Below are 17941 nucleotides of genomic sequence, written 5' to 3' on the forward strand. Positions count from 1 at the left end.
CTTGATTACTCATTGTGAGATCAGCTTTGATCAATGATTGAACAGTCGTTTCTTTCTAAAGGAAAGAGATAATAATCTGAAATGCAGAATAAAGTGTCTACTTGCATAATGATGGGGTAATAGTTTTACTCTATAGATAATTCTGCATTCCCTAATCTACTAATTAGCCTACCTTTTAATGTATTTAATATGGTTGTTAGCTGGCCAATAAACCTCTGTTCAGTTGAGCAATGACTTTGCACCTGCATATGATACAGTCATGAAATAATTAAAGACAAACAGGTTCTCTGCTTTTAACTGTGACTGTCACACCATCATTAGCACTGTGGATTCACCAGTCCAAAGGCCACAGTCTGTGTAACCTTCTTCCAGTAAAAGAGAGGTATTTTTAAAGGGGCTTTAGCCCTAAAAGGGCTAAACTGTTTCTTAGATGACAAAAGCTATGTTGAAAAAAGGCAATTCTACTGGAGTAAATGTTTTTACAGCTCATTATAGGATTGCAAATAAATTTGTCTCAGCTGACAGTGTGGAAAACAGTGAACAAAATTCCAAAAGATGCTGTTATTTCAAAGACTTTTCTCTGTGACTTTATTTTTCTCCTTGCATGCCCCAGGGTTGTCTTGACTGAAGTTTATAGTGTTTTTTCAAGGATGGAGGGAATAAGAGAAGTGCATATTTGTTCTCTTCCGCTCTAGGAGCTGATCTGACTAGCCTCTTGCTAACCTATGTCTTTGGCTTCATCGTTACCAGCAGATTAGGCAGCCTGCAATCCCAGTAAGGGATTCTTCCAAGTCTAAGGACAAATACCCTGTACACCAGGGAGAAGGTCAGAAAAGCAAAGAAACCTAGTACTTCTCACCAAATAGTTTGGGTACTCCTTGCTAGATTTTTGGAGGGGAGACCTGTATAGCATGCCACTGGCAGCTTGGTCATGCAAAGCTTGGGGACAGTGTAAAAATTAAATCTTTGTTGAATGTTATAAGGAGTGGTATTGGTCTGTCATGTTTGTTACCCACATGTGTAGATTGCAGCAGTGTGGCTCTTCCAACCGCTCCAAGAACCAGCATGGAATGCAGTTACATAGAAGGTTTCCTTCTACTGTGTCTTAAGAAATGATCTGATGTGAGTACAGGATTTAGATGTGATGTGATATGAGGGTCGTGCAGCCTGGACTGGCTATGATTTTTTTCAGGAAATGTAACATGCATTCCAATTGTTCCAGAGAGTCTTAGCTATCTTTGGATGGGCTGGAGGAAGGCTTGTGATCTGCAGTCCTGTCTTTGATTCCGTCATGTAAGAAATTGTAATTAAGAATTTTCTTACACAAGAAACGCAGTAGACATACATCAGATTTTGTGGGATCCAGATCTTTTCAACTGATAAATCATTTTCCTTATCTATTAACACCCTATTCCATGGCTTGTTCAGACAGGTGTCATGGTTCTAAGTTTGTGCTTTCACTTTTCCATACTTTGTTTTTCTTGCCCTGTTTGGTGAAGTGCGCCTAAAATTGTTAGGTAACACCTAACAGCTATTTAGCATTAGTCTTTCTTTGGACCACATCCAGAGTCCCCTCATATAGTTTGCTGTATAAATAAGTGTTGAAATTAAAAAAAATTATTAGGATTTTGCAGGAATTTCCTTACCAAAACCAAGAGGCAGGACAAAAAGCTGTTCCAGTACTCCCAATCAATCACCACAAATACTATTTGTGTAACTCACATGATTTGAGAAGACCCTTCAACCACTGAGCAATACATGGATTTTACTTAGAACTTAATTTTTTAGGAGGAAAAATAGCTCCTTTGTCTTCTGAGTTATAAGGGTAGTTCACTGAGCTTTTAAGAGCAACATAAAGCAATCAGAGGGGTTTAATAGCTATTCTGTTATTCTCTTGACCTTGCCTGGTCTCTGAATAATGTCTCGTGTAAATATTCAGGCTGACTCGCCTGAAGGGTGTATTTAAGCAAAGTCAATAATTTTCTGTGAACTGTCCCAATTGCCATATTTCAGTTGATAATTGTTGCACAAACTAAAGACTCTGTTCTGTTCCAGGGAGCTTTTTAGCAGTGCTGCTATTGGGCAGTCTCCACCTGTTACTCTCCAGGTCATTGTTAAGATGGTTGATCTACCTGCCTTCCTAATGTCTTGTGTAAGCCAAAAAAGTCATCACTTGGTGTCTGCAGCGAGGTGCTCTTTCCCAGAATCTTCCTAGTGCTGTTGATGTCTGCTGTATGTCAATGATTAGTTTAAAGTTACAGCCAGTGTGCAGACAGTTCAGTAGTGATACCCAGTCTTCAGTTAATCGGTGAGAGAACCATTCTGCAGTTCACTTGTCTATCTTAATCATTCCTAGTTTGTCTTAGGCTTTATATAAAGGCTCCTTTTTATGTATTGGAAAAGGTGTATAAAGGCTTATATACTTTATAAAGTATACAAAGGCTCCATTTTCCATACTGGAGGAGATCTCTTCTTTATTTACAAAGGCACAAAAAGCAGGTCCAAGCTCTTTGTACTGAAGAGTTAGAATTCGGCACATGCTTTGACATTACCCTCATGCTCTTTCCTGTGTTGGCATGTGGCAGCCCTGCCACTTAGAGCTTGCTGATGTGCAGGTCTTGAAGTAATTAAACTGTGCTGTTTACAGGGATATTGAGAGTGCTATACTGAGCTTCTCAGTCTCTGGAGCAGCACCCTTTTTTATTTAATGAAAAAAGGGAGTTGTTATCAAAAGAAGATAAAAACTGTGAGTTGAAGTTAAAATACCTTGTGTTTTGGTCCTTTGAGGTGTAAAACATCGAAGTTTGAAGCACTCGTGTCTTAATTGCATGGGTATGTTTTCCTTCTGGGTGAGCATTAGTCTTCCACGGTCTTATTTTTCAACATTTTTCTCAAATAGTATAAATAAAAAAAAGATTTAAGCAGAATACTTTTGTCTCTTATTAGTAACATATATAATGATAGGATCTAAAAATTCCATTTCCCAACTCAATTACAGAAGGAAGGAGATAGGCAATTGGTAATAAAACAAAAAAAATAATTAAGTACTTTGTTTGCTATCTTGTTAATTTTTATTTCTTTAGATACTTCAAGAGGCATACACATGTGACCAGTCTCAGTCTCTACTGCAGTGAGTATAATACATCATATAGAAATTCCAGTCAGGCATACTGTAAATAATTCCATTATACATCCATTTGTATGTTATTTTATTCTCTGTGTACTACTGAGAAACAGTTTTCTTGTTTGCTTAGTGAAGGATCTGTATTTATGTCACAGGTAGTTCTATGTTCAGTATATACCTGGATTTATTTATATTGATGATATTACCTTTATTGGTTTAAGAGCATGACCAACAAGAGTAACAGAAGTTGGAGACAACCATTAGACAAACAAAAATTTATAAGAAGTAATATTAGACCTTATGTTCCTGGAAGCTATAGAAGGTTTTCAGCAGAAACATAGAAAGAACTAATAAAAAACCAGGAAAGGCTGTTACTTCACTTAGAGAATGAATGTGCAAACATAGCTAGTTCAATGTAGGAAATCCAGAAGTCTTATTTGTTGCATGCTCTTGTAAAATAAAAGTGTACCTCTGAAATAACTGCAGCTGTTTTCATGAATAATGGTTAGCACAAAATTACAGAAGTAAACTAGAAGTACTGTAAAAATTTTCATAAAATGAGCAGATTACAATTCTTTAAGAACTTCTTATTGTATTACTTAATTCCAGGAATTGGATAAAGTGTTCATCACCTACTGAAAGTATTTCTAAATCTGGTTTTTCACTAAATGCTGCAGTAGAAGAACAGCAACTTAATTCTGTAGGTATGTTGTACAAAACTAGAAGTTGTTCTAGCTGTGCCAAAGTCATTTCAGAAAATAATTTGAGAAGTTGAAGATGAGTATCCATGTAGATTTATTTAGAATATGATATGTGTTCTTTCCAACACTTGTTTAGTTTTTATAGTCATGGACTAAAAGTTCTGGTTTTGTAAGTGTTCTGCTAGGATTGTTTGAAGAAGTAACTGTTTTCTCAATCCAGTGCTATATATCCAGTTTAAAATTATTTCATTGCTGTGGAATTTTCTGACAAAAGTTATAGGCCACACAAATAAACTCAATACTCAAGTGCCATATGGAGGTATAAGGTACACAGGTCATTGAGAGTTCCCAAATGCTTTTTACTAACATGTCCAAGGATCAGAGGCATCTGTAAGAAAGGAGAAATGGAAATGCTACTATTCCTCATGTCTGTATGTCACTTGATGCTATGTTAGTTGTGCCTCCATTCTTCTGTGCTCCCAACAGTGCAGGACTACCCCATCTATTTAGCTGTCTTCTGGCTTTACCTTATTTTTGCTAACCCTTCAGAAAAACACTCACTTTATTTCTGATGAGGAAATTACCAGGGACTCACGTGAATGTCAAAACAGGGTGATAGGAACAGGAGGGTTGGGATCATCCCTTTCCAGAGGCAGTAAGTTATTAGGTTATTTTAGCAGTATTGTCTAATTGCATTGTAATTAGAGAGGGCAGGGGATAAATCTTATCCTGTGGAATGGGTGGCAGTATCATCTGCTGACAGTCTTTGGAAAGACAGACCTCTAAACCACAGTGAAGAAATGTGACAAAATAGCTCTGGGATATAATTTAGTGACTAACAGAGCCTAACTAGAAATTTTATTGTCAGTTCCATTTAGGGAACACAACTATAGTAATTTTTAAGGTTTGAAACTTTAGACTTAAACTTACGAAATGGTGCCAATTTTAGAGGCAATAAGAACTTTCAGAAGTGGAAAATAAAACGGAAATATTTGTCTACTCTCCTTAATTTAGGTATCAAATTGAATGGATTTCAAAAGGATTCAGAAGAAAAGGTAAGTGTATTTTTACAAGAGACTGTATATAAAACATCATATAATTTATTTAGCTTTATAGAGTATTTTACTGAAAAATACTTGTTTCTTTCATTTTAAAAAGCAAACATAGCTGTTGAAACTGTCACTGAGCTCATTAGGCGAAAACAGCTTTAAAGCTAAGCTTTATTTTCTGCTTTTTAGGTAAGAACTGTAATTCCTAAGCTTGCAGAACACAAGGGTAGGAGCACAGGAGTAAAAGGGAAGTGGGGAAGACATCATCATGACATGGAATCTGTAAGGTCTGTTACTTAAGATAAAGCAATGAAGACTTGGAGTAGCTTAAAATTTTTCCCACCAATGAAAGTTATGGGAAAGGCATTACATTTGGAAGGTCTCTGAGGAGGAATAGATCTGTAACTGCCTTACTGATTGAGGTAATAGCTGGGGAAAAAGCAACTATTTTTGATATAATTCACCAAAGGTAGATTTGAGACCAGTATGGCAAATTGTTCATGTCATGCAGCGAATACCCTTGATGACCAGGGCCAAGTATTCTTTGACTTGGGAACAAAGAGAAAAAATTTCAAATCTCCTAGGCTTTTCTTTTCTGAAAAATATGCAGCTATCAATATAAGCCTATAATACCAAGTTTATTAAATGAAACATTCTCATTGCACAGAATTAGTCCAACAGAACAAAATCTAAATGCTTTGAAAGAGAGATTGACTATGATTAATAGCCTCTGGAGAACAGGCAGGTTGCGTGCATTGAGGATATCTCCAGAGAGGATGTTTTAGGAGACTGGAGAAAGAAGGTTGGAAATAATCACTGTAGTGAATTATACTTTTTGGATATTGGCTGATGTTGGCACTGGCAAGATCTGAGTCCTGCAGAACGATCTTTAGTGAGAGGAACCAAGGGTCATCCCTTACTGATTTGCAGCAAGGGCAGGACAGACACCTTGGCAATCAGCAGTGAGTCAGTGACCATCTTAGTTTTGTGTGTCCCTGGAAACACAAGGTAAATGTATAAATTAAGATAATCTGCATAGAATTCTGACACCACAAAATTAGTCTTGCTATGTTTCCTTGACCTTGGTGACATAGCAACACTGATTTCTGTTGTGGTTAGTCTGTCAGTAGTGGGGTCAATACTGTTCAACATCTTCATTAGGGGCCTGGAAAATGGAACAGAATGCACCCTCGGCAAGTTCAGAGATGGTACTGGGAGGAGCAGCTTATATACCAGATAGCTGTGTTGGCATTCAAAGGGATCAGGACAGATTTGAGAACGGGGCAGAGAGAAATCTAATGAAATTCAACAAAGGGATGTGTGAAGTACTGTATCTGGGGAGAAATAACCTCAGGCACCAGTACAGCTGGGGACCACCTGATTGGAAAATAGCTCTGTGTAGAAGGACCTGGACCCTCTACTCTGGTCTTTTGAGACCTCACCTGTAGTACTGGGGTCCAGCTCTGGATGCAGGAAAGACATGGACCTATTGGAGCAGATCCAGAGGAGGGCCATGAAGATGATCAGAGGGCTGGAGCACCTCTCGTATGATGACAGGCTGAGACAGTTGGAATTGTTCAGCCTGGAGAAGAGGAGGCTCCAGGGAGACTTCATTGCAGCCTTCTACTACTTGAAAAGGGCTAATAAGAATGATGGGGACAGACTGTTTCCTTCGGGCCTGTAGGTGTAATAGTTTTAAGGTAAAGGAGGGTCGATTCAGATCAGATATAAGGAAGGAATTTTTTATAGTGAGGGTGTTGAAATACTGGAAGAGGTTGCCCAGAGGGCTGGTAGATGCCCCGTCCCTGGGAACATGCAAGGTCTGATTGAATAGTGTTCTAAGGAACCCGATGTACTTGAGAATGTTCTGGCCCATGGCAGGAGCATTGAACTACAGCCCATTCTGTGATTCTGTGATCTTCCATATGAGGACAGGCTGATAGAGCCAGGACTGTTCAAGCTGAGGAAGAGAATGCTGAGGGGGATCTTACCACTGTGTATGAACATCTGACAACTAGGAATGAAGATAAGGGACACTGACTTCTCAGTAGTGCCTGCTGATAGGACAAGAGGAAATGGACACAACTTCAAAAGGAATTGTGAAATCTGAAATCCCATCTAAGTACAAAAACATACTTTTTAACTGAGAAGAGGTGTCAGACACCGAAACACATTTCCTAGAGCGGTTGTGCGTTCTCCACCTGTGTCCTGACTGAACGTGGTCCTGGGCAACCTGCTGCAGCTGACATTGCTTGAGCAGCAAGGTTGGACTAGTTGGCCTCAAGAGGTCCCTTCCACCCTCACAGAAATGTGTGACTTCTCTGTGCTTCCTTCATGTGCCAGTATATTGCAGTAGTCTCCAGCAAAGTCTTCTTACAGAAGCTGATAGTGTTGATCTCTCTGAAAGCTTAATTCTTCTATAGTGATTCTCTTGCATGTATGTATTGAACAGCTGAGCTTCTCTGCTGTTATTTTACTCAGAGCTATCAGATACAGGAGTCCACTTAATATTTCTACTCCACCCTTTATTTATACTGCAATATTAGTCATTCCCTTTTTGTGTTATAACATTTGTAAGTGACAGGCTGTGACACCCAAAAGCCTAAAATTTCTTGGTAATTTTCAAATTGTTCTCAAACATATAGGAAAGAAGTCCTTGTGTGTCATGATTCACCAGCACCAAGGTGATGTGAATGTCCTGCTGGCTGCTGGAGCTGCCAGGCCAGATTTAACCTTGCTCATGTAGTGCACAAGGAGAAGGAAACACCTAAGGCTTGGCAAAGCCTGGCTCGCTCACTGTCCTTTGATGCAGTGCATCTACTAACATACAGTTTTTATATCCGTTTTGTTGGTTTTTCTGTGAGACCTCTTCTTGACTTCCCTGTCTACCTGTTTCCTTTGGTGCTGGGTTGTGAATCAGCTGAGGCTCGAATTGACTGTGTCTATGCTGAGCTGTTACTCAGTGCACGCTTAGTGGGTAAGGTGGCGAGGGAGACAAGACATTCTGGCTGATGCTACGTCACCAGGATTTGTGCCTGGATTAAGGAGCGCTGTGATTTGGGTTTGTACTGCGAATAATTAAGACATGAGAATACTGGGATTTAAATCAAGTTTTTTGAAGTAGTGTGACCAGTGGAAGAGATTCATAGATGCCAGGACATGGTTGGCATAAAATAATCAATGGCATTATGCCAAAGTGGTACATTTTTTACATACAAACCCCTTTTTAAAATTAATTGCTTGAAGTAGCTTTTCTGGAGGAAGATGGTCCTGAAACTGCATTTACCACAGTGTTGATACTTGTTCCTCATTTGAGAGAAACTTAGGTATATTCAAACCATATTTCCCAAGCTGGGGTCGACAGAAGAGAGAACTCCCAGTTTTGATGCTGGTGACAGCTGGCTCAGCTTTGCTTCTTCAGCAGCTCCTCTGTTGCTTTTCAACAGAAGGTACAGGGACTTTAGGCACTGGGGCTTTTAAGTGTCTTTATGCATAAGTGGCAGCTGAGGATGGGTTTTAGGGAGGGAAAGTTTAAACTTTTTTTATGTTCTGTAGATTTTAATTATTTGTAGAGCAAGACCCACAGGATTTTGCCAACAGAAATGAGTGCCAAAGAAGTTTAGGCATCTGTAGTTGGACAGGAGTTTTTTGAACAGGTCACATGTACAGGTTGGATTTCAGTTGGCATTTAGGTTTTTAGGATCTTGCAAAATTAATCCTTCATTGCCTGCCTTCTGCATTAATATAAATGTAAGTTTCACCTGCCCGTTAACAAATGCACTGAGCATTTTTCTTGGGAAATTTGTAATATGTATACATACTGTTTATACCACAGTTCTTCAAGTACAGAAGGTTGTGTCAGTAGAGGTTTTTTCTGCAGTTGTTTAAAGTCTGCATATATTAGAGAAGTGGTCTAAAAAGAAAGTGTAGTTAAGTACAGCAAAGTCAGAAGTAGCCAGTACTTAAAAAGGAACAATTAGATACAAAGGTATAAGATAGGATTACTGCCTGAGGAGTAATTTTTCAACAAAGAAGCAGGGATTTAAATTTCCTTACAAACTGAATGTGAGTCAGATTTCTACCCTGTTTTATTGTGTGTGAGCTTTATTGAAATCATGTTACCAGTGGTTAAAGGTTTCTTGCACTGCCCAGTATTGCCACGTGCTGGCAGCAAGACTCCAAAAATGCATTGAAAGATACTTTTTTAAGATCCAGCCTTACTAAGTAAGAGCACTATTATATACAAATGTTAAAAAGAAAAAAATATGATTTAGGTTGGTGGAGACATCATGCTTTCCTCTGCAGAACATTTGAAACAGGGATAGGGAAAAAAATGAAAAAGCTCTTTCTTGGTATAAAAACGGGTGCATCTGTTGAAAGCAGCTCAAAGTGGTTAGAAAAACAGAAGCAGTATTACATTTCCAAGAACAGTTGTGCCTTTGTATTCTGTACTCAGTGTGGAAACTCAAATATGGAAACTTCTCAAACTCTTAAGCTTTTGAACTGAAGCTTGTGAGGCACAAATGTTCCACATCTGCATGGGATACACATCATCAAAACTCATATGTTGTGTTTTAGTAACTATGTGTTTTGTATTATTATGAATATGTTTACTTTCATTATTTCTGGTTGACAGAAAATTTAAATTACTTTCTTTTAAAGCCTTTTAATACCCTCGGGTCACTGGCAATGACATAGTATCTTTAACAGATCTAGTCTCTCTTGCTCTGGATTTTCACTGCTGTGAAAGTCAAGAGCTGAAGTGGTCTACTTTTGCAACTGAGACCTCAGTCTAAGCCTTGTTGCAATTATGTGAAGGAGGGCTTTGAGTCTTGTAGTTTATACAAAAATTGATAATAAAATATGCATATACATATCTACATGTAGATTACTTCTAAAGTGAATGTTAATTAAATGCTTTTTAGAAAGAGTTGTTCCATTCCTTTTTGTAACCTTTTTTTTTAATTTTTAGATTACACAAAAATTAAGTAATGAAGATCTCTCTCCAGAAATAAGCCTCTGTCTAGATGGCCCTGTGGAAGACATAACAGTTCTAAATGAACAGGCACCAGAAGATAAATTTCAACATGTTTTAGATGATTGCCACATCTGTGACAATCATCTTGTGACCTGTGTGACCCCTGTTGACACTGATAACATAGTAGAGGAGCATTCCCTTAACAATAATACAAACCTTTCTCTGGCATCCCCAAGGGAGATTTTCATGGATGTATTCACTGAACAGACTACACAGACTGGTGGATTTGATGGCAGTGCTATGTTAAGATCCCCTGGTGATTCTGAGAGTCTTAAAGTGATAAACCCATTGCCTGACATGTTAGAGTGTCAGGGTCATGCCTTTTCCATTGATCTGTCAGCAGCTGAGAGCAGTGATGCCCTGCCAGTAGAGCTTGTGAGGCCTCTGGATGCCTTGTCAGGATCTGTGGTACAACCTGTCACTCCTGTAGTGCCAGCTGAGAGACATCTTAACACCGAGGGAGAGCAACTAAGTTCAGAACCCAGTACTCCCCACTTAGATGATGACTGTACACAAATAACAAACGTGATGGACCCTCAACTTGCTACAAGTCAGGCAGAAGGAATAAATGCCTTCAGAGGATCTGACTCTCAGAGGACAACAATTGAGCAAGTATATATATACACATGTTAATTCATGTTTGGAAATCTCTGTTTATCATAAAATATTTTATAATAGCCAAATTACTTGGAGATGGGAATCTTAGAAAAGAATAAACTGGCATCAGTAATTTGCATGTTTAAATCATTTAAGTTGTTTTTGGTTTAAAAGTCCAGTAGTGTATTTTCTGCTTTGATATATCCATGTGATAAAGAAGTTTAGCCTACTGGGAGAGGAAATACTGTTAAAGTGAATTCACTGACTGATGTGGAAGTCTAGAATCAGCATGGAAATTTCAAAACCTCTAGATTTCTACCCCATACAGTTCTAGTTTTTCTCCAGGCTATAGTGTGCTGTTTTCTTCCATTGCAGTTCTCACTGCTGTAACATACAAATGCTTTGCAAGTATTATAAAATAAATTCAGCTGTTTCTTTTCTGTAGTCTGCAAAGATTACTCAATGGGGATTTTTTACACATGTTTTTAGAAGTGTATTTATTTGATTTAGTTCTGCCTATGTGAGACTTGCTCAAAAAAATTAGGGCATGGTTTTATGTCCATGTCCTCCCCTAAAGAAGTCAGTGTATGTGTGGACACAGCGTATGATCCTTCTTGTTACACCTTCTGCTGTAAAGGTGTTTTAGAATAGGTAGTTTGTATTCAAATGCAAAAATCTGGAGGGGACCATGAAGGGAAAGCAACACCATAATCTCTTCCTGTTTAGATTATAATAAGGGAGAGAGAAGGACACATAGGAGATGTATGTTTATGCTACAGAAAGTGATAGGCATCTCTTGTAAACCTGTAATCTGATTCTCTGATCTGTGTTGTCTTTGAATAATCTGGAGCTGCAAATCAATCATCAGTCACATATAGCCAGCTATTTAAGGTGGATTTACAACCGCTTTGCTTCCCCATCAATGGCATAAAGCATCCAAAAACCATGAGTTAATTCTGTCTTTGCATAGTGGTATTAACTGAATATCATAGCATGTAATAAAATGTGGCACAAAGGTGGCAATTTCAAGGTGCTACAAGGTCTCTCATATAATTATCTCAGAACCATAGCACTTTACAAAGCTCTTTCAGTGAAGTGTTGATTTCTGAAATTTGTAGCATAGCTGTGTGAAGCTTTATGTTCTACTCAAAATCACAGTTAAGATTATGAAATAGAGTTTTGTGGAAATAGGTATCTATAACCTCTTGTTGATTAATACTCAGTTTTAGCTTTTTTTGTGTCTTCATCTGGGGTTCTTGAAGGCAGGAAGTAAGGAGGCAATTTAATGAGAAAAAAAATATCCCAGTTAATTTGTTAGTAACTGTTGAATTCTAACAGTATATTCTTCACCTTGGTCTTTTCTCGTTCTTGTTTCTTCAGAGTATTCTTGTTGTGGTGAAACAAGTACCCAAAAGAGGAGAGCTTGTCTTGTCCTGTAGGTGCAGTCAGGGTTCTAGATAGCCCATTTATTTTATTATATGGTCTCTAATAAAGCAAGTGTGAGGTTTCTTTTCATTGAAATGTTTTCTTCTTCTTCTCTAACCATCAAGAAGTATGGCTGTGGTAGTTTTGTAAAGTAACATATTTGATTTTCCCCAAGTACCATAGAATCATAGAATCATTAAGGTTGGAAAAGACCTCCTAAGAACATCAAGTCCAGTCATCCAACCTTGAACCACCCTGTTCACCATTAAACCATATCCCCGAGTGCCACATCCACATTTTTTTTGACATTTCTAGGGATGATGGTTCCACTACTTCCCTAGTCAACCTGTTCAAATGCCTGACCATTCTTTCAGTGAAGAAATTTTTCCTAATATCCAGTCTAAACCTGCCCTGGCACAACTTGCAGCTGTTTCTTCTCATCCTGTCCCTTGTTACCTGGGAGAAGAGGCCAATCCCCACCTTACTACAACCTCCTTTTAGGTAGCTGCGGAGAGTGATAGGGACCACTCCCAGCCTCCCCTTCTCCAGGTTAATCAGCCCCATATCCTATGTTGATATGCATCATCCCTTGATCCAGGAGGACCACTTCTGGGAAAGCAATTCACCTCTTCTGATGAATTAAATCTTTAGCACAGAGTAGCCTCTCTGCTAAATATGTCAATTAAAAAAATTATCAGTGAATTCTCCATTTCTATCAGTATCCCAGGAAAGAACTATCAAGTCCTTCCATGTCACTGAGAAAGAATTTCTATGCATGTGCATTGCGGGTGTGTCCTAAAAGCATTCAGCATTACTCAAGTGAGTAATGAACTAATGAGTACCCAGGTTTCAGCAGCTTGAGTGGTACACAACAGCGTGCCACACTGACTTGGCTAAAATAGGGAATAAACTCAAGTAACTCAAATTAACTTCCATGGGATGACCTGTCTTAGGGTGGGATTTCTCTCCATTACTGTTAAAGATAAGTCTCTGGTATACATGAATCATCATTTGCACCCCCTAGGATGAGTGAATCACTATCATCCCTGAAAGTGACTCTTCCTCTTAATCAGTGGTGGGAGTAATCAGGGTGCCTAGTGACATCTAGTTGCCTGGCTTTTGGAAGGCTGAAGGTTAGTGAAGCGAATCTCATCCATAGTTTTGTGGCTCAGGGATGGTATGCCTTTAGAAATAACTTCTCCGTTGGGAGTCACTGAACTTCGAGTGAAACATGGTTCTTACCTCATGTATGTTTCTAGGCTTCTGCAAGGGTGAGATAAGATGGGCCAGCTTAAGACATCTACATCATCATCTAATTTTTTAGGACAGGAGCTCATGTCTATAGGAAACTGAAATGAATCTCTTAAGTCAATTCTTATGTCAAGATAACTTCCAGGTAGAACAACTTTTGTTCGCTGTCAGCCAGCTGAGATTTAGGTTTTAAGTTGTGATTCTGAGTATCCTAATTCTCTTGGCTATTTCTGTCAGGAGCACATGTATGGCATACTACTTCAGAATCTGTAGAATTCCAGTTATTCACTTAAGCATCATCTCTGTTGTCTGTGAAGACACACACCATTTATAAGTGTTCTTGGAGCTCTTTTATGTACTTTTATGCCCTTGTTTTACTGCATGCTTACTGGTTGCTTGTAATATTTCTTTTTTTTTTTATCACAACCTGTGGATGACCAGCAGAGAGAGAAAGAAGTAATTCCAGATTACTGGGATGCCACCTCTAGTAAAAAGCAAACTGTTGAGGGACATTCACATTCAGTAGAGCTTACAGCATGTGCAGAAACAGCCCCAACAATATCAAGGTAAGTGAAGCAATTGAGAGACTTCCTTAGGAAGGTACAGAGATTGTGTTTCCTCTCACCAGAAAATAGTTGAAGAGGCTTAGCAGAGAATGTCTCACAGTGGCAGTGTAGCAAGAAACAAACCTAAGGATTTTGAGTATGAGAAATTAATGCATAATATTCTTAATTTAAAAAAAATATTAATGTAATAAATACAATGCATTTGTCATGTGAATGAATTTAAATGATCAAAAGGTAAAGGTTTTACCTTTTATTCAAAGATCTGCAGGTTCGTTTCTCCCAATTTACTCTTTATTAAGTACTACCTAAATTAGCCTGTGTACTTGCATGCTGTTACTTACTTTTAATGTCAAATATGTTCATATTCTTACCTCTACTGTAAACACTGATTTATATAGAGAATATTTCTATTGATTCTAAGCAAATCTCTTGTCAGTAAAATTCAGAAGTCTACTTCTAAAGACAAGCAGAATCTTGAAACCAGAATGTGGCAAGAAATAATTCTGAATGAGTTTACAGAAGCTAATCAGAGGAAGAGCAAGAGAATTGACAACAAACGGAGTAAGATATTCTATACTGTTATCATACAGATCATTTTATTATTTGAAAAACTATACTGAATCAAATACAATTAATAACCTTTCCAATATATTGTGGCATAAATTTTTTTTTTAGGAGATGATAGAAACATTAATTTTAATAATTAAAATTATTGATAATTTCTCTCACTTCTGAAAACCTTCATATTACCAACCTAACAATTGATCTGTTCGCATAAACTCCCTAAGAATCATGAGAAGTTTTTCAGGATGCAGTTTTTACCACAATGTTTTATATGAAAAAAATTACAGTGTATTCTGACAAGAAGAGAGATGTTTGCATGCAGAGTGAAAAGTTATATAAATGACATGCATTTATATATCCTTCTATCATTTTGTGTTCTGTGTGCAACTTCATTCTCAGGGCAGTGCCATCTGCAAGAATTGGCCTCCACAAAACAGTTTATTCTATTTTGAATGCCTGGTGTTGTTATCCTGTCTACAGGATTATAGGGCCTTCACTGCCACAGTTATGGAGCACCTTTTGAAGTGTTTTTCTTTGCAATGTGCTTTGTCAGACAGAAAGATTGCTGGTTTTCATCCTTTGAAGATACATGCAGATAAGTTATTTACGTCACAGAGGAATTTTGTAGGAGGATAAAGGTACTCACTCCAGCACCTTTAAGACTGGAATCTTAAAAGTTGTGGTTGTGGTTTGTTTTGTTTTGTTTTGTTTTGTTTTGTTTTGTTTTAAAGGCCACTTAGTTGGGATTTATCCATGAATCTACAGTCATTTAAACATCTTACAAAGTTTGAAAGTATTTGAACTGTAACAGCTAAGTTATAGACCTTACAAAATGTGAAGAATCTACCTCCAATTAACCTTCTCTTTTGCAAGATTTTAATTATTCATGGTAGAAGCACTATGTTGATGAGATTTAAAGTTGAATGAGTAGCTGCTCATCTATTTTAAAATGACTTACTAGTTTCCACTCAGTAAATAAGCTGTTGGTTCTTTAGCATGATTTCCGCAGAAAGAGTCGCAATGCCTGTAGAGGTAGCTTTGCATTAAACCAGTCTAGCAAGTTTATCTCCCTTTTGTGTCAGATCTAGCAATCAAGAGCCTGTGACTCACCTTAGTTTGATAATTCTCTGAGAAAACAGCCCCATGATAAGTTTCATTTGGGCCAGCACAAGGTCAGGCGCATGGAAAGCACTAGGGAAGGCAAGGTGGAAGTGATGGGAAATAGGTTCTCTTGAAGGAGGAAATTGAATCAGGTAAATTGTAGCATAAAACTGCACCTTGTTTTGTGTATGTCTCTGCAGTTTAATCCCTCCTGAACTGCTTGACTACTTTAGACCAGCTTTGACTAATGACTGCATATCTGAAATTATCAAGGTCTTGCAAGGCTGGGCAAGTAGAGGAGAGGGACTGTCCATGTGCTCAGCTGAGGGAAGGTCCTGAGTAAACCCATATCTGTTAGATTCTAAAAATCTACATAGACTCAAGAATTTAAGAAGGTTGGAAATCAGTCTGGGCTCACAGTATATCACCATATACAAAACAGAGACATCAGGCTGTGCGAGTTACAACTCTAGAAGAACTGTGGTTTTTAAGGTCTGTTTCTGACAACTGGGCAGTTTTAGGGCCAGAGAGACAGACCTGCTATAGCCTGTGGAGAGGAGCAGTGTATGTAGCCTGCTGTCCCAAGGGTTTTCATTAGTAGATGAATTAATGGCCTAGGCCATGCACTGTGTTCTCCTGCAGGCAGTTCTCCTGTTCCTTCCTTCTTCCCTTCTTTCTTCCTTTTGTTTTTCATCAGATGCAGTAGCCAGGATGCTTTTCTCCACAGTTTTAAAGGATGCTGGAATGGCACTGCTAGTGAAGTACAGAACAGCTCATCTATGTATTGGAAATAATTTCAGCCAAGATGAAAACTATGATGAATGCAAAATTGGAGATAGCATTTGTTTTATATAATAATAAACTAAAAATTAATAATAGTATCTTTTAAACTTAATTTTTTATATTTAGGCCTCATATTCCCCTTTCACTCATTGCAGAAAAGTCTGAGCTGGCTGTGAAGTAATGGGAAAAGGTACTTTGAGGAGCCAATCTAAATCACTATCCTAATATAAATACTTCCTCACAAAGCAGAGGTTTTTAAAGAAATGATTACAAAATAATGGTTGATAAATTTGAGGTTTTTTAAAAGCTAAATTTTTGAATAACTGTCTTAGTTATTGAAATGGTCTCCTTACAATGATTTATATTGCAAAATAGCAGTTTTATCATCCATTGGGAAGCAATGCACTTTCGAAGGAAGAAGTCTGAAGTTTGAAGTCTGAACACACCTTTGCAAAGTCATATTTCTGTGTGTTGCATTTCAATTGCATTTTTGTTATGGAATTCCCTATGGCATCTTTTATTGGATGGTATTATTATTTAATTGGTGATGTGTGTTATGAAATACTGGATTGAATGAACATTTGTTTCTTCAGAGAGATCATTTACCAACTGTAACACAAAGTGCCAAAATAAGAGAGAAAGAATATTTTTCTTTACAACAGAGCTTTTACATTGTTTTTCAGAACGAGAAGCCTTTGGTAAGGGTCTGACTCGCCCTCTTACGCTTTCAACAATCCACAGGAGAAATATGTATGGTGAGAATTTACTGCATAGAGCTGTTACTCATCAAGATGTAGACCTTGTATGTAAGATCATAAAAGCTGGTGGAAATGTAAATGCGAAGGATTATGCTGGTAAGTTGCAGTTCTATTAAAATACTATTTTCAATCAGGTATCCACGTATAACTAATAAAAGCATATATTATGAGTTTGTGCAGTGGACAAGACTGTAGGTTTGTGACTGGTCAATAGATTATTCAATTTTTATTGGTTTCACTTGGTACTTGTTCGTGGGAAAACATGTAAATCTACTTATAAAAGTATATGAGAAAAGAAAATTTTGAGGGAAAAGTAAGCACTTAAAAATTACATAGTGATGCAGTTAGGTTTACTTAGCCTTAATTCAACAGTTTTGTGCCTGCTTATCACAAAGTAGTCCCTAATTAAATAATCAACTTCATGGGTTTGAAAGTTGGGGGTATTTTTGCCCACTTCAGTGACCAACTTGAGTCACCAAGATGTAGATTTTCCAGTTTAATTTTTCAGGGACTTTGATTTTGCCCAGTAGATCTTAAGGGAAGTTGAGTTATATTTTGGCACTGTTCTAACTTTGTAAAGTTGTGACTACTTGGTATTTTCCATTTTTCTTTCATCATGGGCATGAAAAAGAAGAAATGACAAATAGTGGCCAGCTGTTAATGTTTTGTGTGAAGCAATTCACCTTATCCAGTTTCATGTGTGACTCTGCGTCAAAGGCTTTGCACCTTAAATATCACTTGGTTTCTTCAAATATTAGACTGTTTCTTATTTGCACTTCCCTGTCTCCTCCCTTAGTATCTGATAAACCTCCACAACAAAAGAGAAGGTTGCTTCAGGCAACTGGCTCATTTGGTAGAAACTTTGATTAATTCTTAGAGTGTTTCCATACCATGCTAGTGTCTAGGATTTCACAACAGTTCCGTGGGAAAGGAAAAAAACCGCATTCTGCAGTTATAGGCTGTTGCATAATACAGGCACACAAC

At 37.8% G+C, this 17941-nt stretch overlaps 1 protein-coding gene across 10 annotated transcripts in view; it reads left to right on the plus strand.

Annotated features, from left to right (window-relative positions):
* The window catches only part of ANKRD31 (ankyrin repeat domain 31), a 60206-nt gene that overhangs the window by 4498 nt on the left and 37767 nt on the right, over positions 1–17941 (plus strand). For 9 of the 10 annotated variants that reach the window (XR_007630484.1, XR_007630485.1, XM_050328782.1 and 6 more), the window contains exons 4-10: positions 3084–3130; positions 3734–3828; positions 4840–4880; positions 9847–10524; positions 13627–13751; positions 14188–14312; positions 16883–17053. Coding sequence is in view for 8 of the 10 variants with exons in the window: in XM_050328782.1 (XP_050184739.1) it covers positions 3084–3130; positions 3734–3828; positions 4840–4880; positions 9847–10524; positions 13627–13751; positions 14188–14312; positions 16883–17053 (1282 nt within the window). In the remaining 2 variants the exon portion in view is untranslated. The remainder of the gene's footprint in view (positions 1–3083; positions 3131–3733; positions 3829–4839; positions 4881–9846; positions 10525–13626; positions 13752–14187; positions 14313–16882; positions 17054–17941) is intronic. The other variant, XM_050328776.1, reaches the window with a different exon arrangement.

This window comes from Myiozetetes cayanensis, unplaced genomic scaffold (assembly GCF_022539395.1).
Source record: "Myiozetetes cayanensis isolate MyiCay16 unplaced genomic scaffold, myiCay2020 scf4, whole genome shotgun sequence".
NCBI lineage: Eukaryota > Metazoa > Chordata > Aves > Passeriformes > Tyrannidae > Myiozetetes > Myiozetetes cayanensis.